This window comes from Cyprinodon variegatus, unplaced genomic scaffold (assembly GCF_000732505.1).
Source record: "Cyprinodon variegatus isolate N-32 unplaced genomic scaffold, C_variegatus-1.0 Scaffold87, whole genome shotgun sequence".
Lineage (NCBI taxonomy): Eukaryota > Metazoa > Chordata > Actinopteri > Cyprinodontiformes > Cyprinodontidae > Cyprinodon > Cyprinodon variegatus.
In genome coordinates, this window is record NW_015150540.1 from 875,792 (window position 1) to 901,453 (window position 25,662).

General features: G+C 36.5%; 2 protein-coding genes across 7 annotated transcripts in view; one reads left to right on the forward strand and one right to left on the reverse strand.

The window, feature by feature from the left end:
* The window catches only part of frmd4b (FERM domain containing 4B), a 35,176-nt gene extending 33,559 nt beyond the window's left edge, over positions 1-1,617 (reverse strand). For all 3 annotated transcript variants that reach the window (XM_015373541.1, XM_015373542.1, XM_015373540.1), the window contains exon 1: positions 1,411-1,617. The gene's annotated coding sequence lies outside the window, so the exon portion shown is untranslated. The remainder of the gene's footprint in view (positions 1-1,410) is intronic.
* An 11,719-nt stretch (positions 1,618-13,336) lies between these two features.
* The window catches only part of LOC107083936 (microphthalmia-associated transcription factor-like), a 46,210-nt gene continuing 33,884 nt past the window's right edge, over positions 13,337-25,662 (forward strand). For 3 of the 4 annotated variants that reach the window (XM_015373530.1, XM_015373531.1, XM_015373532.1), the window contains exon 1: positions 13,337-13,556. In XM_015373530.1, coding sequence (XP_015229016.1) covers positions 13,453-13,556 — 104 coding nt within the window. In that variant the 5' untranslated portion in view covers positions 13,337-13,452. Of the gene's footprint in view, positions 13,557-23,656; positions 23,765-25,662 lie in introns of those variants that run through there. The other variant, XM_015373533.1, reaches the window with a different exon arrangement.

The window sequence follows — 25,662 nt, forward strand, 5'->3', positions numbered from 1 at the left end:
TCTTGACTCCATCATCAACCTGAAAAGGTCCCACAAGCTCATCTTTGATGATACCAGCCCATACCTGTACCCCACCTCCACCTTGCTGGCTTCTGAGTCGATAAGGAACTTGCTGCCCTTTACTGATTCAGCCTGGTGCCCATCCATCTGGCCCACCCAGACTCACTCTCATTTCATCAGACCAAATCACCTTGGAGAAATCAGTCTTCAGATATTTCTTAGCCCAATCTTGATGTTTTGTCGTGTGTGTCTTGTTCAAAGGTGGCCTTTTTTCGGCTTTCCTTACCTTGGCCAGGTCCCTGAGTATTGAGCACCTGTGCTTCTCGACACTCCAGACATGTTGGCAAATGGCTTCCTGGCAGCTTCATGCTTGATCCTTCTCAATTCATGGGGAGTTATTTTGCGTCTTCTTTTTCCCACATGCCCCTGTTGGCTGTTTGCCATGAACCGCTTGATTGTGCGTTGATCCCGCTTCTGAAGCGTCGCAATTTCCAAACTGCTGCACCCCTCTGAAAGACATCTGGCAATTTTTGACTTTTCAGAGTCTGTCAAATCTGTTTTCTGGCCCATTTGGCCAAAGGAAAGGAAGCTGCCTAATAATTGAGCACACCTTATATAGGGTATTGATGTCAGTGGGCCACACCCCTTCTCATTACAGAGATGCACACCACCTGATTTACTTAATTGGTAGTTGCCTTTCAAGCCTACAGCTTGGAGTAGTACAACATGTATGAAAATGATTATGTGGTTGAAATACTCATTTGCCTAATAATTCTGCACACAATGTATAGGCCTACACCGGCCCACCTGCAGCAAGATTGTCACAACAGGTTTATATTAGTTGTACATATGGAAAAATTGGAGCTGTCAAAGATAATCAAATTCGATTGTTTAAAAAAATGCCAGGCTTAACTTAATCTATATATCTATCAACAAATGTAATTTAAAGCTCTGCAAAAGGTCAAATTATGATTCAGTAAGCATCTTATTATTCACCAATAGACACTTCCTGTATCCATTTATGTGATATGACTCATACAGCCTTTTAGATCCCATTTTATTAAAAAATTCCCCCCCTTCAAAACAGTCATCTGTCAGATCAGCTGCATGTCCCAATGTTGGAGCCAACTCTATAGGGCCACAGCTCAGAGAGAACAATGAGGCTGCTACTGTAGGTTACTGTACATGGGTGGGTTCCACCTGAGCCCAATGACTGAAACAAATATATCTAACAAAAGCACTCTCCATCTGTTTTCACATACGAAAAGGCAAGACACACATCTATGCAGTAGTAATTATGACTAATGCTCTCGCCACGGATCACATACATGACTGACTGATACTACTTTGTCTCCACTCAGTCCTTTGAGGCGTTTTAAGTGCGTCCAGACGCACCATGCATCGTCTTACCTTTAGACTTCCAGATATTTATATCCCGCTCTAAGTGAAGATAAGGCAGAGTCTCTCCGGCATATTGATCTGATCCGATCAGCTTTGTCCACAGTAGACCGGGAGGAGAGCCGCCGTGCAGCCGCTGCCCATGCTCATCATCCGGTACGAGGAGAGCGCACACACTCCCTCAGTCACCACGCCTTCACCCGCCGCCGGCTATTATGTGAACAAGCCCCTCTCCCCCTACTCTCCCCCTACTCTCTGCCTCCTCCTTTCGCCGCTCCCTCCCTCAGCGCCTCTCAACCAGCAGCTGCCGGCCGGCCTGGTTCACACCGCATCCCCATAATAATGAAGCTGATGGCATAAAGGCGGTGTCCCTGCTGCATCCCTCACTACCACGAGCTTCATTCACCTCATCTGTAATCACCTGGTGTTTGATCTTATAGCTTAAAAAAAAACAGTTCTACTTTGCTTTCTTGCTGCATTTTAATTCAAATCTGTTGTTGCATCTTCTTTTCTTCTATCTATCTTCTTTTTTATTTTTTACTTTGCATGTCTTCAGAATCGCTTTTGCATTCTTTGTATGCGTTGCCATAGCAACGTCTCCTTTTTTCCTGCAAGATATAACTCATCTATATACTTAACAGGGGAATAAAACAAGCAGATATTTACAATTGCCTTTACACATATTTTTACCATTTAAAACATATAGTTATGCATGTAAAGAGCTTTTTTTGCCCCCCGTATAATACATGTTCAACCCTAAGATTCAATGTTGCAGTGATTTAACATTATAGACCAAATTGGTCCTGGCTTCCATGGGGCCCTACGCAAAATTTGATTTTGGGGCCTTCTATTTCTTTCTTCAATCGCCGCAATCAGCAGTCTGATGATCAGATCCCTTACACACCTACTATTAACTCATTGCAGCTCTGGGGGTGGTGTTTATCATTTTCTATCTGTATGCATGATCTAGTGTTACCAGTACTTGACTTGAGGGGTGTGTGTGTGTGTGTGTGTGTGTGTGTGGCATCCCCCTTCTTTAAATCTTAAAAATCATCCCCCTTCTTAAATCACCATCCCCCCCATACCATCCCCTGTGAGATTTTATTACTGAATGTCTAAAATTTCTACTATATATTAACAGTAATGGCAATAATATTGCCCTTTTAACATTTGGTGGGCTGTGGGCTTACGTGTAGCTGGAGCAAAATGAATAAAATCAAAGAAATGGCCTAGCATGATTATGAAGCTGATCCCAGTGGGAAATGTGTCTTCTGCATTTGTCTCTAACTAGGGGCAGTGATAGCCATGCCAGTCCAAGGACTGACTGCAGTTCTTGGTCAAGGTCAATGACTAGCGTACCTGACATGTAACAACTATACCATGCATATTGCTTTAGGTTTGTTCAATTGGTAAGATGTACATAGGTCTGCCTCTCGAGGAAACTGTTTTTTTAGTTAGTCTCAAATGGTGATTAAGCCTCTCAATTGTCTCATTAAATTAATATCCCATGTATGTCATGATTTTATCAAAAGCTCGGACTCACATGCAGAGAAACCAATTCAGAGAGACCAGGGGAAAGGTTTAACAGGTTTCATTGAAGAGATAATGCAGAGAGAGAAGTGTTGCTCTGAACACTGCTCAACTGGAACTGAATAGTTAGGGGAAGACACAGCGATTAGTTCAGGCTCAGTGGGAAATTTGATTCGTGAACTTGGAGAAGAGGATTTGGTTGCTGACTCACGTTTCCAGAGAAGTTGTTGAATCTTTTACTCCAGTCTGTATGCTGTTGTTCCAGTGTTTGTCTGATACGGTGGAGGGCGGAACAGGGTTTACCCAGAATGCGGTTGTTTGTAGGTGAACGGAGAAGGTGACTGTCACTAAGATTTCCTGCGGTACTTGAACGGGTCCTGGTGGAGATGAATCCCTTGCTCAGTGTGAAACTCAAACGACCTATTGGGGAAAAGTGGATCCAAACCTCCTGTTTGTATCCCCAGCTCAGTTTGAGGCTCAGTTGATCCTTCCAGTGAGAGAAGGTCTGAAAAATCCAGTTTGCAGGAAGACTTCCTGCCGAGAGGTAAAGACAAAAACAATGTTAAGACTCAGGTTGACAAGAACTCAATTTGACTCAGCAAAACTCAGCTTGGCTAGAGTACCAAAAACTGGCAAACACTCTGGCGTCGACGTAGTGGCAGTCAGCAGCTTAAGAACACTTCGTTAGTGAGGAAACTATCAGCAGGTGTGTGAGGAGGCGGACCAGAACCAGGCGCCTCCTGGTGGAGGAAGGGAGACAAACACAGAAACACAAACACACAGACAGGAGTCCTGACAACGTACTTTGAAGAAAATATATTAGGGTAAAGGTCTTACTTTAAATTGGTGCCAGTAATATATTTTTTTCTTTGTATTATAACAAGCACATTTATTAGTTTATAAAAATTCCAAATATGCATAGAAAAAATAAAAGGTAACATGAAGTTTAATTATTTACATTTTTATATTCATAAATGTTTTTTAAAAATACCTAATCGGAGAAACTAATGTTCCTCCTAATGTGATCTATAGGCTGTGTCCGAATCCACCGGCTGCCTCCAGGTTTGTTGGCCAATTATGTCATACCGTACCCCGTCATATCAACATGGCCTGTTTGAATACTAAGACTCCTTCACATGTGGCTGACAAATGCAGGCTTCCTTTACCAAGGTGGAAGAACAGGTTCTGTGATCCTTCGTGGAATACCGTATCCCATGATCCATAGCAAGACAGCTGCTCCATGCTCAGGAAATGGCGACTAACAGTGGGGAAAATGGTAAGTACAGTTTAATATAATACAGGAATGTAAATAGATTTGTCTTAAATGAATGAAAATTGTTAATTTAAATGTTTAGTAAGTCAGATATGTTGCAGATAATGTTTGGTTTAGTTAAATGTTTTATCTGTCCCTGTGCAAATGGGTTTGGCTGGCATTAACCAAATTTAGTTTGGCATCTGTTCCTTGCCGGCTTTGTGCATCAACTGTCACAAATGCTAGGTGGCAGAGCTTACGCTGAGTTAGGGGTGGTGACAGTCGGAGAATGCTGGACCTGTTTGAATTTATAGCTGAACTCTTCCGGCATCCTAGTTTTCACGGCCTTCGAAGGTCCCAGTCCAGGTTAACTGACTCCTTCAGAGGACGCAGCCACTGAATTCAGACACAGCTATAGTCTGTGCACCCGCTGCTGGAGCTTTGAATGAGCTTAGCTTATACCCTGGGCCCTCTCCGCCCAAAATAAGAATCTACCTATCGTATAAATTGTATTAAAAATATTTCAAAAAACGATCACTGTACTTGTTTTTATTGCACTTTTTGTAGAATAAAGATATTTTGTCCTACCTATGAAACTGTTGTTAAATTTTTTTTATTAATATCCCGCAGTCCATCTCATCAACTCAGACATTATCATTCTGCACTGGTGGTAATAGACCATCATACCACTACATATTTACAATCTAATCAATTAATTCTTATTCACTTCATTGCAAATGGCCTGTATTTATATAGTGCTTTTCCTTGACCAAAACATACTGACAGAAGCTTCCGTACATTGGCGCTACTGGGCCCTCTGACCACCATCAGTAGACAAAGCAGGTGAAGTGTCTTGCCTAATAATTAAGCCAGGGCTTGAACCGTCAACCCTTCGATTTCATGGCAAACTCCTACACCCGACACCACTGTCACCCAAAGTAAAATGTATATATCATAATAGATTATTTTTTGTTTGGAATCATTCATCACATATGTTTAACAATGATGAGTTGTTGTTTTTTTTTAACACAATTATACTAAAAATTAGATAGAAAGCTAATTTGTTTTGCTGAGGCAAAAAGCAATGTAGCAGTCTGGGTGCTGTTTTTCAGCCGAGCTACAACATACTGTTTATTATGGCAGCAGAGAGAGAATCTAACAGTAGTCAATGCTCTGTTCCTAAAGGAACTCTAAACCGGATCCTGGACAGCGATAAGTGAATCTTTGTTCAGCTCCCTCTCTAATTTTCACAGGCCGTCTCTTTTTACGGGGCTTGTTATACAGTACCTATTGCAGCAGGATTTCTACAGCAAATGTGGCCCTTCTACTACAAAAATTGGGTTTGTACAGTACATATAATAAATTATTTTTTCATCTATATTTTCCTACACTGTGAGTTCTGATTTCTTTAATGCATGCAGACATATAAGCAACTCAATTTCTAAAAAGAAAAACGTGTATGTCCTATGTAACTTGGATAAACTGGAAAAATACAGGATATGGTTTTAAATCATTAGATATATAGTTGTTGCCTTGAACATCATATTTCACATAAGAACACAAACACCACAGAGCCAAAAATAATCATTTGATGCATGCTGCTAAACTTCTTGGCTTATTTTTAGCTCCATGTTTAAAGGAAATTTCCAGCTCTGCCTGTAGAACAACACGACCTCACAGAAATATGGGTCAAACACAGTGTATTTAATAGCTCATTTACATGTGCTTGAAATACAGCTAAAATAAATGCATATAAAAACATAGCTTTTGCAAATTCTAAATGTGTTTAAAGGATAATACAGATGTTATGTGCATGGTTACAACATTTTACAGAGGAAAAATAATGCTGAGCTACTATTATAAAACCGGATTCACTGAAGATCAATGGCGCTTTAAACCACAGTAAATATTCTAGACATGATAGGAGCTCAATGCTGCTGAACCTGATAGCTGGTGTCTGCTTTACCTGTGAGATATAGACCTGCTTAGGACTGACGAAAGTGATGAAAAATTTATTACGTCCTATAGGCTTGCTCAACTGGTAATTTCCCCCAATAGATAAGGTACCACCAATCAGAAAATTTAAATAAATATATTTATTTTTCTTCCATTATTTAATTCTGACATCATTTTGAAACATGCTTATAAAAATAGACCTACTGAGAAGCTCATACAAACAAAGTGGACTGCTGTAATGGGCTTACCTCTGTGAACTTCCTACCTCAGTGAGTATTTCATTAAGATCCCCTAAAACCATCTGACCAATGAGTCCTTACAAAGAAAATAACAAAAATAAAAGAGGAGGATATCCTCATTAACTCTGTTACCCTCATTGGGAATTTAATGTTCTCTTCAGCAGAAAGTTTTCCTTTAAATTATGCTTTATGGTGTTACCTTCAGACACAGAGAAACCTTGTTTAACAGATATATCAGAAAATTCACAGTTCAAATAAATGCATAAAAAGTACAAACAACAGATGAGTTGAAAGGCTAAAAAGTGAATGTCACAGAAGTGACTTACACTTTTATTATTGCAAAGGTGCATAAGTAAAGCCCGAACTTCATAAAAAGGAAGAAAGAGTAATATGAAAATAAAGTGCCTGCAAATTTTTCGCATGGGATTAAGATTGAAATTTGAGATTCATTCTTGTTTTTGTTTCATGCTCAGTCAGCTGTTTATGCAGCTACCGTTCAGTCTCATTTCAAACAGTCATATCCTGGTTGCCAGAGATGCCTTATGTAAATGCTGGTTAGAAACAGTGTGACTACAAATAGCATTTTGCTTTTTTATGTTAATTTTGGTTTTTACATTAATTCATAGGAAAGTGTTTTTTTTAATCACATGATTCACCATGTAATCACAGTTCATATGTCAAAGTTCTTATATATGTATATATTTTAGTTTTTTTTCATCAAACTTGTTATAACTTCAAATTCAATTACAAATATAGAATAATATTTTGATTTTGAAAACAGAATCGGTTAAACAGCTAAAGTACCTATAATTTTAAGGCTGTCAAATTTTTCAATGCTATAGGAAGACACAATGCTATACAAAAATAAGAATTAACTTGCACACAGTAACATTTACTACTGATACAGTAGTGACTGGGAAATCAGAGTGATCACCTAATAACAGTAATGTTAAATCTCATGCTGTCATGTTTTCTGCAGTGATAAAGATTCACTCTCATGAGCATTTCAGACGCTTAGAAAGTTGAAGTGAAACTTTTCCTTTTTCAGATCAGAAAATAATTAAAATGTTCTCACCACTTGTGATTTTACTTCTTATTGCTTAGTTGATTTCTTTATGTAATTATTAGGTTAACAAATAAAACATGCTAATGTCACAGCAAAAGTCATGTTCACTGTCATGACTTTTGTTTTGACAGCGTACCACTAACAATGGGCTTTATGCCCAACTCCACTACTTCCTGAACTTAAGGCAGCTCTTTTGTTTCATGTCTTTTTCTACTGGATGAACTGATTAATCCAGGTGTGTCTGACCTTAGTAACCATGGCCAGACACTCCCGGATTAAGCAGTTCATCCAGTAATGAAAGACAGGAAACAAATTAGCTTCCTTAAGTTCAAGAAGTAGTGGAGTTGTGCATAGACCCCATTTCACACACCTATGTAGGCTTTATGGGATGCGCCATTTGAAGGCCAGATTCGAAGGCCGATTACTTCATAGCACAGCGCCGAGGTCTGGTCGGAGTCCTGGAATCACAAAGGCGTCCTTCTTTTGGCCTGATTTGAAGGATGGGTCCAGTCCTATCTATCCTTGATTATCCCAGGATTCTTTGCGAGACCAAGCAAGTCAGCTGCTCCGTGATCAGAGGAAAGGGGTACTTGGAGCCGAACAGTGGTGAATATTGGAAGTTCAGTTTCATGTAATACAAGCATGTGAATAGTTCTGTCTGAAATTGATGAAAGTAGTTGTTTTAAATTGTTGTTCAGTCAGCTATGTGGTGGGTAGGTTTATCTGTTACTGTGTGAATGAGTTTGGCTGTAATTTAAGGACAGATTCTAATATATCTGCAGTGTAGGGACTATAAATCTGATATTTTTATTTTTTAAATGCTATTTTGCACAATTAAGTATTTTTTGCTGTTGAAAATAAGAGATTTTGGAGATATATTATACATACCTTGTTTAGGGCTGCTTAGTAGCGCAGTGGGTAGCACTGCTGCCTTGCAGAAAAAAAGGTCCTGAGTTCGATTTCCAGGCTGGGGTCTTTCTGATTGACTTTTGCTTGTTTTCCTTGTACATGCGTGGGTTCTCTACAGACATTAATATGTTTTGTTTGATAACCTAATAATTACATAAAGGAATCAACTAAGAAATTAGGAGATAAAAAAACTTTTTAAGCCTCTGAAATGTTCATGAGAGTGAATCTTTATCAATGCAGAAAACATGACAACATGAGATTTAACAATACTGTTATTAAGTCATCACTCTGATTTCAGTCTCCATATTCTCAAGGACTTCAAAGGATCCAGTCCAGGCAGGCCGTGTTCTTGGAAGACGCAGTCCTTAAATTCCAATGCACCCCTAATCTTATAGACATGCATTATTCAAAGAAAAGTCATGGCCCCAGCAATGTAAAGGGTCCTTTTTCAATTACACTTCCGTTTATATATGGCAAGATAAGAGTATTTTATTTCTGTTTTATATGATATAGTGTCCATATTTTCATTGTGCTAAATTTCTCTCATTTATATTTATTTTGCTTTTTTATCCAGGACTTCATGGAAGAATACTCTTTAATAGCAATTTAATGGGAACTGTTTTTCAGAACTGTTTTTATTGAGCTTGCTATTATACTGTTTCCCTACTAGCTTGAAACTGTTTGGTTTTCTCTTGTATTAAAAATACAAACATGTGATACGTATTTGTGAATGTCCTGAGGCATTGAAATAAAAAAAGCCAGTGTTTACTGATGCTATTCTAAGTTCAGAGTTAGAGAATCATACTATTGTAAATGGATGTAACCCACTCACAACTGACTGGCATTCATGTTTAGAATTAAAGCTGATTGTTTGTGGACACCAGAGCAAAACCACTTCTTTTTTTATATTAAAGTCTATCATCAATGTTAGCTAACTCTGTTTGCACTGGCTTTCAGTTTCTGTAGTAGCTATCTGCACATCATTGTGTAAACAATGATGCGGTTAGGTCTGCAATCAAGCTGCTGTTTTCAGCTATGCTGAGGTCAGTATAATTGTACAAATGAGTATGGTAGTGAGTGTGTTTTTGTGAACCAGAATCAAGCCTGATATTTACACTGTGGCAAATATATTATTTTTAATATTTATAATTTTAAACCCAGAAAAACAACTTTAGAGGTCTACAGATGTTTTTTATTTCATTAATTGTGTGGTTTAAAAGTGATGATATTCATATTTAAAATAATTTGATCACGTGTTTAAAAATATTGCTTTCAAGATGAATGTAATTTTTAAACTGCTTTATATCACAGGGCTTTATGTGGAATAGGTGTTACAGTATATATGTGTTTGCTGTGTTTTTGCACCTCTAGTCCATTGTAGAAAAAGCCTTGAAATTGTAAACACTTTTTACAGTTTTAACCTTTAATTGGGGGACACTTATTTACAGGGGAACATGTCGTGTGTTATCAAAGAATATATTGGTGAACTGCTCACTTTGCTAACTCCTTTTTTTTAATCTGTGGCTCATTGTCACCATACAGGAGAGCAGTAAGATCAGTAAAAAGCACCTTTCAAACATAATGTCAGAGAACAGATGTATCTTTAGATTCCAAGTTTCCATAGAAATAAAGCATGTAAAGCAAGCTTTTTCACTTTACCTTCAGAATTATAAACAAGGGTATCTTAGGTGGATCTGGCCTTAAACAAATAAGAAAAGTATTAACTCTTATATTGCCACAATTTAAGTATAATTCAACTGTCATTATGAGTAAGGACAAGAATATTTAACATTTAGTCAGAAAAGTTCAAATGGATAAACGTTATCTCGAATGCATGGCCAAACCAACACAGGAATGGTTCAACACACACAAAGCTTTATTTCTCCCCTGGCAGCCTCAATAATCCAGCAGCAACCCTATGTGGTTAAAATAAAGGCTATAGTTTCATTGAGCTGTGTCAAAACCATAAATCGAAGATGGAATACAGAGTAGAAATGTATGAAATATTTACATACGTACCCACTTAACAAATCACAAAGGGTATTGTTCTCCACACACTCTGGGGGTCTCACACAGTTGGGGGTTCTGGGTAATCAGAGCATCAATTCTCTAAGCTACAACAACCAGAATAATACATGTGTCTGGTCTATTGTCTGTTTGCAGAGGAGTCTTTAACTGAAATTAAAAGCCTGAAGCACAGGCTTCATATCTGACTAAAAGTGAGCTATAATTTCTTTTGTGTTTTCTAAATTATGGAGTTGGTAAAATAAAGCTAAATGATGGTTGTACTGTGATCCCTGTGTGCAATAAAATACAGAGATCTTTTATTGTCCCACAGTGTGAGAATTCAGGAGTGTCAGTCCTGTTTCAGTTTTGTTAACTCAGGAATTATTTTGTGAAGCATCTGGCGCTCGCTGGACAATTCTATTGTAATTACATTGGCAGAATACAAACTTCATACGGGTTTAACAGGCTGAGAATAATGCAAATATTACATATCTACTAGTTGTTTTCTTTTTAGCACTATGCTGCCCCTCAGTGGTAGATAACAGTTCAACTGAGAAGGCTATAAACTAATACGATTACCTGCTTGTGACGCTGTTCAGAGGATAAGAAACAGACATTCCAGTTAGTTTGGACCTCCAGAGGTTCATGTTTAGTCTCAGACTCAGATTGAACAAGATTTCACCAAAAATCTTCTTTGACAGAACATGTGTCTTTTTTGTAAGAAATATGGTTTTATGTTTTTAGAGAAAAAAAAAAAAAACAGCACTGAAAGAGAAAAATAAAAAACACTGCAATGACAAGGATAACGTATAGGTACAAGTCAGGTTGCCAGTGTTCATTTTATTATCTTTCACTCATTCTAATTTTTTCTTTCTTGCATGCTACAATTAGTAGGGGCTTTTATTTATTTTATACCTATATGCTTCTGATGGTTCAAATTATAAAGTATTACTACATATTCTAAAACATAAACAAAGATCAAAACACAATTTTCTAGTTCTGTGTCAGAGTACATGACCACAGACAAAAATCAATAAAAATGCTAATGATATTAAAAAAGACGCTTAGAAGCAAATCACCTACAGTATTAATGGGGCTGTGCCATTAATAAGCATGCCTTGAAACTTTCACTAATCTCTATATCAAATATGTTTGATTTTAGATACACCTAAAGTTGCCAAAGCACTCACAAGTATATACACATGCAAAAAAGAGACTCTGGTATAAGTAAAAGTACTGACTGAACTTCTTTATTTTAGTAAAAAGTGTAGGCTCTATTTTTTTTTAAGCACAAATACATAACTAAGCCTTTTCCCAATATTATGCAAAATATCTTTTTTTTAAAACTATACTTAAAAATGTTTTATAAACAGAAAAAGGTTAATTGTCTCTTTTTTTCAATGTCTTTGTAAAGAGAATGTAAATATACTGACTCTGTCTACTGTTCTTAAATTAAAATGTCCTTTATTATCTGGTATTCACAGCATTAAAATGGGAAAGAACCTGAAACATAATCAACATTTAGTTGGAATATAAAATCTAACAAAGATGGAATGGATGGGGAAGTTCTTTTCTTTCAGATTCAGAACAATATTTTTCAGCCCCCTATACCCATCCATGTTGCTATCATTGTTTTTTATAAACTAAACTGGGCTTCAATTGGACAGAGTCTCATAAAGCTCTTGATTTCCCCTCAGTTTTGTTCAAACTGTCACATATTGTTATCAATACATATAAACGAAAGGAGTAGAAAGTAGATTAAAGATATTTTTATTTCAATTAAGTGAGTAAATGTCCACAGAGAAAAAATACTCTAGATAGGCACACTCAGATAGTAAAGATATTAATACCTATAGTTACTTGACACCTCTAGTTACTCCTTTGTGGGATAATTACAGAGGCGTAGCCAGAACATTTTTATAAGGTTGGCCAGGCAATAACCAATATACACTGAGGGGTGGCCGAAATTGGATAGGCACCAGAACCTCAGGGTCAAGCCTAAGATGAGAATAGCTATAATAATTTTCCTACAGCCTTTGCTAGGACAAAACGAAACAAAAAAACGCATATATTTAAACATCTGTGCTGTGTACATAAAAGGTATAGTGGACAAAATACTTTCAGGTTTGAGTTGTGGGGCAAACATCTTTTCCATTATCATTACTTACCTACTTTTTTCAATAATAATTCTGCTTAAAATTAATATTTACAAGTACTAATATCTACATAAATTGATTATATAATAGGTTTTTATTAAAATAGTTATTTATCTATGATTTCACTGAAGACTCCTAGATGACTTGCAGAGACATAATTTTTTCTTTACCCCATATAACACAAAATCTAGTTCTGAAAAGAGCATTAATTTTGTACTTATCATCTTTAATGTTAGTATATTGACTTGTATAATGAAGTACAATGTTTTTGTTTGTCAAGAAATTATGAATAAATGAAAAAAATTGTTGGTAATATATGAAAAATTAAAGTTAATATTCCACTAGAAAGTATTACTGCTGCCACCATCTGCATTAGAGGGAAAAAATGGTACCACTGGCCACCCCNTAATATATGAAAAATTAAAGTTAATATTCCACTAGAAAGTATTACTGCTGCCACCATCTGCATTAGAGGGAAAAAATGGTACCACTGGCCACCCCTGGCCCCCCATCTAGCTCCGCCCCTGGATAGTTATAGGCTAGGTCGCTACAAAAGCTTGTTCCGTAAACTGAAATAAATATTTTATCTGTTTAATTTGTGAACCTGTTATGTTATTTTCACCTCGCTGATTTTTTTTTAAACGCCTGGCAAATTACTAAGCGCAAAATCAACTTCGTCGCTGAAGCCAATCAAAAGCACGCTGACGTTACAGCTGTGGTGCATTGTGGTACTTGTAGTTCATAGTCGGTCTGAAGTCAGTCAACCACGCTGCCCTCGCCACTGTGGCGGACTACAGAACTCCTGGTCCTGGTCAGAGGCGGTTCGAGTTGACGGCAGCTTTACTCCTCAAACTACGGCGGTACAAACGTCGTCCTGCCTGTTTATTTGTATTAATTTATATCGGACCCATTGCTTTTCTTAAGTTGACAACCGGAGCGATGCATTCTGAATCGGGAATAGTTCCAGACTTCGAGGTCGGAGAGGACTTCCAGGACGAGCCTAAAACATACTACGAGTTGAAGAGTCAGCCCCTGAAAAACAGGTCAGTTCGTTGTAAGTGTGGACAGTTATTTACAAGACTGCAGACTGCGCTTTTTGAGTTGAGGAGATAATTAGGCTGTGGAGTTGAGTGAGCGCAGATCCTGCAGCTGGCCATGTCCCTGACAGCTCCGCAGGGATGTTGCTGCAGCTGCTCCCAGCGCTGACCCCTGCAGCCGGACTCAGTCCCTATGATTATCCTGCTGGCATGAAGTTATGCAACACTTGGGTGTTGTCTTGTCAGTATCAACTTTAAATATTAGTTCACACTAGAGCAGACAGGTCAGTTTTTTTCTGTGTGAGATGCTGTGTAGCCTTATATAGGCGGATAGATGATACATATTTTAGAAAGCCACTGATAATTCATGGGAAAAGTTGTTTTTCCAATTAATCAATTAATAACATAGTTATGGTGTAAAATGAAGCTAATGCACCTAGGGCTTTTCTTTAGAGGTGGAATGATGGATGTCTTGTAAGGCAATGGGGCTACTGGGAACAGAGGCGTAGCCAGAAAATCTTAATAGGGGTGGCCAGTCAATAACCAATGTACATTGAGGGGTGGCTGAAAGGCACCAGAACCTCAGGGTCAATCTACACTGTTCCAACAGGAACGAGCACAACATCCATTATTTCTAAATTAAGACAGACTATACTTTCTGCAACATTTGCTAACAAATATGGATATATTTAAACATCTACTGTATGCTGTGTAAATAAAAGGTATTGTGGACAAAATTCTTTCAGGTCTGAGTTCTGGGTTGAACATATTTTACATTGTCATTACCTACTTTTATCAATAATCATTCTGCAAATATTTGATATTTAAATCTACTAATATCCACATTTTTTAAGTTATTATTAAAGTAGTTATTTATCTATGATTTCACTGAATACTCCTAGATGACTTGTAGAGGCACATCATTTTATCTTTATTGCAAATAATTCAAAATTTAGTTCTGAAAAGTGCATGAATTCTGTACCTATCATCTTTAATGTTTGTATATTGATGATGTGCATAATTAACTACAGTGTTTCTGTTGTCAAGTAGTTTTTAATATATGAAAAATTTAAATGTTTAGTAAGTACTGCCGCTGCCACTGTCTGTATTAGAGGGAAAAATGGTAGGGGGGGCCACAGGGGTAGCCAATGATTGGCTAAGGGTCGCCATGGCCACCCCTGGCCCCCCATTTAGCTCCTTCCCTGCCTGGGATCCAATGCCCTGCAATAAGGCGCATATATAATTTGCATTTATAGGTGTATCTCAGCAAAATCAGGAATTTATCAAGTCATATTTTGTCAACAGTCATTCAAAAGTCAAACATATTTTCTGGGTCACAGAGTTAACTCAAGCAATTTTACTCTCTTAAGTCTGATAATTCTGTTTTCTCAGAAAATACCTACTTTTTTAAAGACGATTAAATGAGTATTTTTTTAAACTGTACTTTTACTATGGCAATGAATTTGTCTCTACCGTGCATCATTTGCATTTCCCACTTTTTTGGGATGCCTTTTAAAGGAATTGCAAAAGTGTGGCATGTCTTGGATAGTTTTTTTGTGTCTGAGGCTGCATCCACGCAAAGTTCAAATGGCTATCTGCACAGAAAAAGCTTAGGGATAAAGATGAAACCACCTGAAACTGTTATATGTGTTGTAATATTTATGCCATTGGTGGTGCATCAGGCCAGCCACAGAAGTTAAGAAGGTAGAAGAGGGAAGGGAAAAAGTGGAATTTAAAGAATGAATGTAGAAGAGGGAAAGGAATGGCATCTATGTGGACAATTGCTGGAGGAGTAGGGCAAAACAATTTTGCAAAAATCAAAATTGTGATATTTTAAATATTTTTTTGTATGAAAATGCAATTGTGATTTGATTTTGATTTTCCTTTGCACCAACCACAATCATGTAGATGTTTCACTCCAGGGTTTTCATTTTCATGAGTTTGAAAGTATGCTTGTCCAGAACCCATTTTTGTAGGACTTAACTGTTACCTTTGTGTAGAAAATGTCTCACTTTTATGGTGCAATCTATTTCAGAGGCTGCATCCTCCAAGGACCTAGTAGAGCTTTAATATAACCCAAAATGTAAATGGTGTGATTGGTTCCAGTGGTGCATGTTTGATAAGATGCCTATATTTCAAAATATAGTTCAATGGCAAATTGCTTTTTCAAGTTGACAGACTTGACCATCGGACTTTACTCTGCATTCAGTCATTCACCCATTCATGCACATGCTGATGGTGGCAAGCAACATTGTAGCCACAGCTGTATGGGGGCTCACTGACAGGAGAGAGGCTGCCATACACTGGCACCACCATTCCCTCTGACCACCATCAGTGTCTTGCCCAAGGACAAAACAACATGGAAAGCCAGAGCTCGGGTCGACCCTTCGGCTGAAGGGCGAAGGGTCGCCAATGTTGCATCTGATATAATGAAGATGTGTCTTTTTGTTGCACCTTTACACAGTTTAATAGGTCTACAGTATTTTGAAAACCATTTAACTCTTCTCTGTAGAATTACTGCCTGTAAAATGCTAATCACTCAATCTGACTAAAGACACACTGCTGTCGCACAGTAACAGGGACTTCAGCCACTACAGGAGATCCTTTCAGCCTACAGCCATCCAAATAAATAATGACTCATTAAAGAAACAATTATCATATTAGTTATGATATTTAGTTTCCTTTTGGAATTGATGAAGTCATTTTGAATTGAAATAAATGAATTGCCTAAATCTGCCATTTAAACAAGGACATGCAGTACAATGTCAGCAGCCTTTTAACAACTTTTATCCACTGATCTCAACTGTTTTCATTGGATTGTAACAATTCTAACATATAAATGCCTTGTTAATCCTTTCATGTTATAACTCTTTAATGAGAAGATCACACGATCCTGCTGCTACTAAGGTGGAACGAACAACAGCGGGGTCCAATCCACAGCCTTAGGGTCCACAGATTTGAAAATATAATGGTGCAACCTTTTTTGATGAAATCCTAGTTTTATTTGACCTGTTACTTTGGCTGCTTAAACTGCATGTCATGTATAAGTAACCGGCGCAAGTGTGCAAAAGATTTGAAAGGCTATGCTTTTAAAAAACAGCTTTTTTTTTTTATTATATTTTTTCCAGATTAATCTCTCAAAACTCACCGTTTTAAAGTGTTTACAAATAATATCTCAGAATGCATGAAAAGTACACTGGTCAAAATGTTTACCAATATAGACATGTTAGGCATCGTTGGAAAGCTTAGATTCTCTACAATTTAACCGCATAGTTAATTTTATGGACGTAGCGAGCACCTAACCACAATTAACACAGATATAGCAGCATGTCAAAATGTACCATGACACAGCAGTCACAACAAACAAGCATGTCTTTACAACTGCTGTTTAAAAAAGACCTATTATTTTCAAGAATTAAAGAAAAAATACTTTGAGTCTTGTTTGAACTGATGCAGCTCAGGTGTTTTACTCACCCAATTTTCATGTATATGTTCAGAAACTAGAAGGTGTTAGCTTTTAAATAATATATCACACAGGTAATTTGGGCTTACAGTTCCTAAGGTACCTTCTTTTCCATTTGAGCATGCAAAATAGGTGAGAATTTCCCAAAATGAGTGAGGTTCTATTACTAAGGCAAGGCAAACGTAAAGCTTGAGACTTTCAGTTCATGGGTGATAATGAATAACATGCATATAGATCAGGCATTGCATGGTTCTACAGTAAGTCTGATAATTCATATTTTATTATTGAAATTAATTGTTTTAGAGAAAATTAGATTATGTATTAATACTGTTGGTCTGTATAAAACATTTTGACTTTTACTCATTGATATACCATGTGAAACACATACTGTCATCCCTTCAATGTTGTGATAATTACTGAAGAAACTGTTTTTTTATTGTAATTTTATTTTCAGCATCAATTGAGTTATCACGGTGATAAATACCAGAGTAGATAATATAAAGAGAATGTAATACAATTTAGAGCTATTATTTTGATCACTTGCACTTCCTCTTTTCTGAAAAACACTACAGAGTATAACTGTTTCTTAATTCAGCCTAATAATGTCTATTATTTTCCTAACCATTTTACTGTCTCTTCAGACTCTTTCATCTGTCTGTTTTGTTGTAGTATTTAAATTATTATAATGCAAGATATTGCATGAATTCTGTCCCCAGTGGTTGATCATTATCAGAGGGTTTATTTGATGCTTTTTAAAATGTTGTCTTAACAAGCAGTATGTGAGAAAGTGTATACAACCCTGGAAAGCCTCTGTGACGGATTCAGAAAGAGTCAGGAGATAAACAGTCTGAATGAAATCACTGTTCCTTTTCCCGAAATCCACACTGTTAAAAACAGAAAACATGGAAGACTGACATGTTTACTTGACTTGACCTTTACACTATTTCTATGGTGTTGTGTAAAACATCTGACTCTTTGAGTGAAACACTTTTGAGACTTACTATGACTAATCCACTTATTTATCTTGTGTTTTATATAAGCACACCACAGTGTTGAGGTTGTAAACTCTGCCTTTTCAGTGGATCACAAGCTGAAAACTGAATAGATTTTTGGTTTTGCTCTCTGTAGCAGATTTTCACTTCAGCTCCTTGTTTTTTAACTTTCAGAGTGGAAAACATCATCATGGACAGTCCCAACCTTTAACCCAGTTCTGCATTTTTTAAACTAATGCCTTCAATTTCTTGATTAGTGAAATGTCATTACACTGTTCCACACACACACACAGCGGAGTCTGAGCTGTTATTGCAGACAGGGCTTTGGCAGCGGTGAATCCCAGCTGAGCTATCTGCAGCACATTGTTTCAGAATACGTGAAGCTGCCTTAAGCATTGTTCGAATAAAGGTGTCCCACTTCCTCTTCCCATCACATGAATATGACCTAGCAAAATAATAGTCACGATGACTGTGATGTGTTATTGCGCAAGCTAGATAATTTTAGTCTCATCAATCCCTTCTAACAGCTGGCTCAGCTGTTTCTTAAATTAGTGATCCTGAATGTGATAGACTGTCATCTCAGCTTTCGCAGGTCTCTTTGTTTTCTTGCTGTCTTCAGATCAGTTTGACAGAGCGTGCATGCTGCTATATGTGTATGACTTTCTGTGCCTATATATAGAAGTGATGAAGGAATTGAACCAGTCTTCTGTGTGGTGTAAATAAACTCTGCAAGTTTAGCACTTTAGAAGTGTTATATCTCAACGTGTTAAAGGGAGATATTTCTTTCTTTTGCACAGCAGCCTCTAGCTGAAAATGAAAGTTCAAAAGCATGGACTCTACTTTTAAAATACATCTTTTCACTTGGGAATTAATTGTTCTATAATTGTACAGATTCTAGGTCATCTATGGGCTTGAAATACTTGATTAGTTTTAAGTAGAAGGGAAAAAAAACACAGCAAAATCATAAAATATATTAACAATGTGGAGCATATCACAAAATTTGTATTTGCACACTTATTCTAATCCTAATTAGCTTTTTAAATGAATTTAAAGAGCTATTTGGGAGTTTTTTTTAATGATACTGCTGTATGTGGCCATAACAAGAACTGCAGCACTTTTCTGCTTCTAGTTACTCACACCTGTATTTGACATGGTTTATTTTTACTTTTTCCACCCTACCTGGAGATGCCAGTCACTTCTAAGTATCTAAAAAAATCCTACTTGAATATAAGGCATCGATTATTTGCTAGATTGGACCCATTTGGCATGAACACACCTGACATCACATCCGCAGAACAGTGCGGGAACTTTTGACCCAAAGTAAATTCAGGAAACTATGCCACAAGCTTATAGATGCATATTTTTAGTAAAAACTTACAAAATGTCTCTTTAGATATAATAATATGTAAAGAAATTACATTAATTGAAAAACCAACACCCCCAGCTCATGTCTGTCTTTCTGTGAAACTGTCGGATGTATGAAGCTTACCTTCTGCTACTTTTTCTAACACGAACCCTCCCTGCTTCCCTAAGTGCTAGCTCAATGTGAATACCTTAAATTGTAGCTCTTAGCTCCTGTTCCTATCCAGATGTGGAGAACAGCTGAAGTTCTCCATTATAAGAGCTACAACATGTGAAGGTGTTAATTATTAGCATGTTTCACACAGAGCACACGTGAAGAAATAATGTATTTTTGTTCAATTCCATGAGGTGGGCTGTGTCTGAATGTGGGCAACCTTTAGCTCCTTGAAATGACAAGAAACATCAGGAGGTTGCTATGCTAAATGCACAGGTGCTAGGAAACATATTGCTCTCTGGTCCTAGGTTATTTCTTAATGCCAGCACATATTTTGTTAAACTTTGTTTGCACCATGTTTTAAGTGTCCTCTCTCACAAGCATAGAAATAGGTAGCCTGAGGTATTTCCCTAAGCACTGTCTCACAGGCAATTGCCTTGTCCTTAAAGGCCTACATGCAGTGCTGTCAGAGTAGAGTGAAGATCTAAATGCATGGGCAAAAAAAAAAAAAAAAAAACTTGAAAAAATTCTGTAGTCCACTTGTATGTATTTGTCAATATAAATCTACCGTTCTACCAAGACCTCACAAGTTTGTGTTGTGGAGAAGTTTATATCCAGGCTACGATTACATATAAACAAAATCTAGTATCTTTTCTATAAACAAAACTAGTTGCAGTGCTGGAATTGCTGGCTAATAAATTCCATGTTGTCTTTTCATGCTTTAGTATTTAGCCAGTTGGAGTCTACAGAGTGTAGGCTAAGAAAGAGAAGAAAGAAACATATTTGCACATTATCTAGCAATTAGAAATATTACCCTATAATTTTGTAATCAGAGTATTTTCTAATATTTTCTACCAAAAAATGTTTTTGCTATACAGTTGTTTCCCACAAGGAGCATTAGAGCTTTACATTTTTGTTCCAAAAAAGTGAGACCTGAAGAGTATGAAATGTCCTGAGGTTTGTTTATTTTAATATTTATGATTACCAAATCATTTATTAGATTTTAATGATGGTTTGTTAGAAAACCATATTATTACATTTAGATAAAACTGTAGTTTTAGTACTTAACATTTAAAGATAAAATGTTCATTAAGGTAAGGAAAAGGATGATCAGACACAATTGATATTAAAGCGTTCTGATGGTATTTTAGCTAAACATAATTGATGTGCACAAATAGGGAATATTTGTATTAACTATACATGTAAACAGAGTTTTATGAGGCCCCCAGGAACCTGGGGCCCTAGGCAACTGCCTAGTATTGCCTAATGGTAAATCCCCCCCTGGCTGCAACTGAAGTTAAAATCTGTCTGAGCTACTTGCCCTGGATTCACATATTGTCCTGTCTCTTAATGTCCTTTTATGGCCAAGATGAGTTTGCATTTTAGCAACAACAAAACGTTTTTTGTTTTTTTTAAGATTTAGAGTCTGAATAATACTGACTTGTGATCTTTGTCTGCCTCTGATGGAGAGAAAAGGGAACTACAACATGGATTTAGAGCTACTTTCTTTGAAAGCTGAACACATTTTAACTGCACAGAATGTGTCTGTGTTGTTGTTTTTTTCTTCACCCTCTTATAAGTATGCAGGTTTTTAGCCTGCACTTTAAATGGAAAAAGCAACATAATGAAAAATGCATTTTAAGGCGGTAACTAAAGTTGATTTACACCATTGATGTGTCCTCAGGGTTCTCTATCAATGAGCTGTTTGTTTCTGGCAGTGTCAGCATTGGAGAATTAACCAAGACATCTATTCATCTAGAATTTAACCTCATTAATATTTGCCCTTTCTTCCTTCCAGAACAGTTTAAATGATTGAGCTCTTATTTCCATTTGGAAATATCTGCATCAGCAAAAGAGGAATTGTTTAATATTTGCTGAAGGTGAAGTCAGAAAGGTGGTGTGTATTTTTTTAAATAAAGATTGTGGTTGATCCCTCCTTTTCTTCCTTGATTTAATACAGGGATTTGTTTTATATTACCAAAATATTTTTATGCATTCCCATCAAAGTTAATAAAAACTGGAGACATATATTTTTTCTTGTAGGAATGGTTTGGATTGGAGTGGGGTTGTGGAGGATATTTGTGCATAATTATTTGCTTATCTGTGTATGCAGGATCAAGCAAAAGCATTTTTTTCTTCATCAAAAATATGCTCTCATTAGGGAAGATAAGCTACCAGCCACCAGGAAGAGAGTCTTTGCATGAAAGAACAGATAAGAGATCATTTGAGGCATCTAAAAACATCTCGGTCAAATATTTCCTGGCACTTTGATAATATAAAAAGTTCTGTGGTCTATATGTTTGTTGTATGCCATTTCAAATATGGAGAAATCCAGTAAGTATCATTCCATTACAAGCTTTATCATTCATAAATCTAATCATTTCACAAATAACTGCAGATTATTTTGGGGAGATGAATTTGAAGCAGACCAACAGAAATATTCACAGAATAGTCCTTAATTCAGGACAGAAAAAAGTTATTTAGTTGAGAGAATATTTGAACAAGTAACAATAAATATATATAATAAATCTTTAACATGAATTTTGAGACAATGATTTTGAATTGTTTAAAGAAAATTGACTCTGAGACGGTTGACACCTGATTTAGATTTTCCAGGTTTTTCCAAAGTCAGATCCCTACTTCAGATACAGATACAGTGTAACTGCAGTTTAATCCACTTTACACCTAAATTACTGCTTCATATTAACATCAAAAGCTTTTCTTGTTATGAATATTGTATTATTTTCAGTTTCTGTCTGATAATTTACTTCAGTGGCATAAACCTTTTCCTTCTGACTATTAAATGATCTTTTTTGCTTGAAGTACAAACAAAGGTGACAGATAGGGAAGATATTTCAGTAATTCCAGGTTAAACTTCTGGGGATTTAACTGCAAATCTGATCAACTCTTAGATTATGTTTTTGCGCTAATGCTATAAATCTATAGTTTCATTTATTTTGGACAAATTGTGACTAAGATTACAACTTTTTCCATGTGATTTCATTTTTTTGTTACATTTTCTATTAATACCTTTGATTTTTATGCCTAATTTTCTTGTCTGTAATTATTGTCTCTGAGTGTTCAGGGCTTTTTTTCTTTTTTTTAAAGAAGTTGAACAGTTGTACTGCTATGAGGAGCATGCATCAAATCCAAGTTTTATTTATGGATGTAAGTTAGGTGGTTAGCTGGATAGGAAAATCCTCTGTTTCAAAGGAGAGAAGGAAAATTAATTTTATTTGAGAAGTGTTATTTCTTGGCAGCCTTCTAATTTGAGATCTCACCGTTTAGTTCCCTCACACTGCTCTCAAGCAGTATTCTTTTTAAAGCTTCATATTTTTAATCTGTTGTATAACCTCAATACCCTATATTATATTACCCTTTGTAGCCATTAAGAAACCTAAAACTACATGGGAAATAGAAGTAGAAGACACTGAAAAAAAACTTTCCTGTTTTGCGATAAGTAATTTTTTTAAAATCTGGATATATTTAGACTAATTCTAGAAAGCATACTCTGGAACGTTGCTTTCCGGCCCTGTCAGTTTACATAGACGACACTATTCTTATTTTTTATTTATGCATTTGTACCTACAAGCAGAGATCATAGTGTCTTTTTGCCTCAGGAAAACAACCTTAAAAAAAGAGCTGTCTAGTGAATTGAATAGCAAACTTCCCGCTAATAATAGTTGTGGTGCGACATTTTACTTAAATGCTGAAACTAAGCTGATGTTGACCCTTAAGCGGAGCATTTTACATGCTTTGTAAATATCAAAGCTTTGTTTATCTTTGTGCACAATTGTTAGTCTGTTTAAAAGAACTTTACGCAGAAATGTAAGGGTATCTGTGTCCCAGTAAAAGTTGTAATCGTGAAATCTTAAATGTAGGTTTAATTGTAGGGCACCCCGCTCAACACGTGTCAACACACGTCTCTGAGTGAAACAGTATCTGTGTGGCTTTGCACAGCATGCTGGTGGACAACATGTTTCCAGCGGGTTCCGGCCCTTTCCTTTCCTCCGCTCTGCTGTGGCTTTGGACAGGGCTGGTCATCTGCCTCTGACTCTGTGAGATGATTGGAGATTCCAGACCGGGCCCTGGAGCCTCCCCCCTCTGACACACTTTCGGTGCGGCCCCACCAGCATGACTTTCACTGTTCTCCAAGGGCGGGTGGTGCACCTTCATTGGAAAAACAAACAAATATGGAGGCTGCTGGAGTGCAAGTGTACAGACCCTGCTCATTTAATTATCTGTGAGTACAGCTATTTAGCATCTCTGATATTGTTTTCCCACTTTAATTTGTGACTTTAATTGCCATGCACTATTTACTTTACACATTAAAATATATTTTGTGGGTAATATATAAGTGTTTGAGGAGTTCTCACTACTATAGCTCCTTACTGTAACCCATTAAATTGATGTTTATCATTTTTAGTTTTTCTTGTCAGCAGGCCAAAACAGACTGATATTACTATTATAGTGTACTGTCTCAATTTTCTCAATGCAAAGAACCTCAACTTCTTATTTTAATACTCTGTTTCTCAAAATCCATCAACTTCTTAGCTCTGACTGTTTGACCAATGGTGGATATGATGTGATGTAGCAGAATAGTGAGCATGCTCATAACAATCATGAGTTTGGGTGGGCAGGGTTGTTTAAGACTGTACAACCATTGTGTTTTCTTTAGCCCCCTCTTTTGTGAGGACACACAAACATGAGAGGAGTAGTGCTTATGCACACGATTGAAAAGGTTAAAAAAGGAACAAAGGAGGTTTTTATGCGTTTCAGTGGTTCTGCTAGCAAAATCCACCAAACGGTGAGTGAAAGAAACAGGGAGTCAACCAAAGGTTGTGCTTTGCTGAGTTAAGCCATCTTAGGTCAGTCAAACGGTGCAACACAACAATTTCACAAATCAGATTCTGTTTTTTAAAATCAGAATTTTTGAAAGTTGAAATGGATTATTATAAAATAATGTTGCTTCATATTATAAATGTTATAGTATTTAATTTGAATGAAACAGGAAAATATAAATATCTGCTGAGTAGTTCAGAAATTCTATGTTTTGCCTCTGTTCCTTGAAATAGTGTTTCTAGTAGAAATGGCCAGAATTAAGAGTTTAAATTTATAACTTAAAAAAGAAAAAAGTTCTGTCCATATTTTTTCATTATCCCCATTTGGGCTGCAACTAACGTTTATTATGCAAAACGATTAATCTGCCAATTATTTTTTCAATGAATAATTGGATAGCAAAAAGTTCCCTAAAGAAGACTGTTTGCTAATTTAAACCAGGTGAAACTAAAACGTTTCCACTTGAGGAGTTCTGGATAGAGCATATTGACAGATGGAAAATTATTTTTATATTAAATGCAAAATCTTTACACATTTTCTTTTACAATCCTTGTGTAATTACTGCTCTAAGTGGGTTGCTCTGTCAGCTACAGGCATGATTTAGAGTCTCTATCCTCCATTTAATGATTAATCGATTAGTAAATTAGTTTACGATTTATCACGATTAATCCTTAATTGTTTCAGCCCTAATCACCATACTTGTATTCCAGGCTAGTATCCTAAAACCCTGAATTCTCTTTTAACAAGTCATAGTATAGCCTTTTGGTTTTCAGATTTGTAAGAATTGTGGAAAAAAAAAATGATGTTTAAAACCAATAAGGTATAATATGATTAAATTATCGTCTGCCTGTCTAATACAACGAGAACATTTATAAGGGGATTCATTTAGTTAAAAAACTTTATCCGACAACATTATCATTTTATCTTAGTCTGACACTGAATCCAACTAACCATCCTGTTTTAGACCAGTATTTGCTTAATAAGAGAAGACTGAATAATGTTAATGAGTTGTCCTCTCCAGTGAATGAGGACCTTTCTATTGTAGGAATCTTCTGATCCAAAACTGATATCAAAAATCATTCTACTAATATCTAAAAATATCAGCCTCCATCTAAAGTCTCTAGTTTTTAGCATGCTAATAGAAATACTCTGCTTCTGTTTAAAGTTTGTATAATCCGTAGGTTATTAAAACATTTGTTTTCATACTTACTGTTGTTGACTATGGTTCTCTGTAGGGCTGCAACAACGAATCGATAAAATCGATAAAAATCGACTTTTAAAAGCGTTGGCAACGAATTTCAT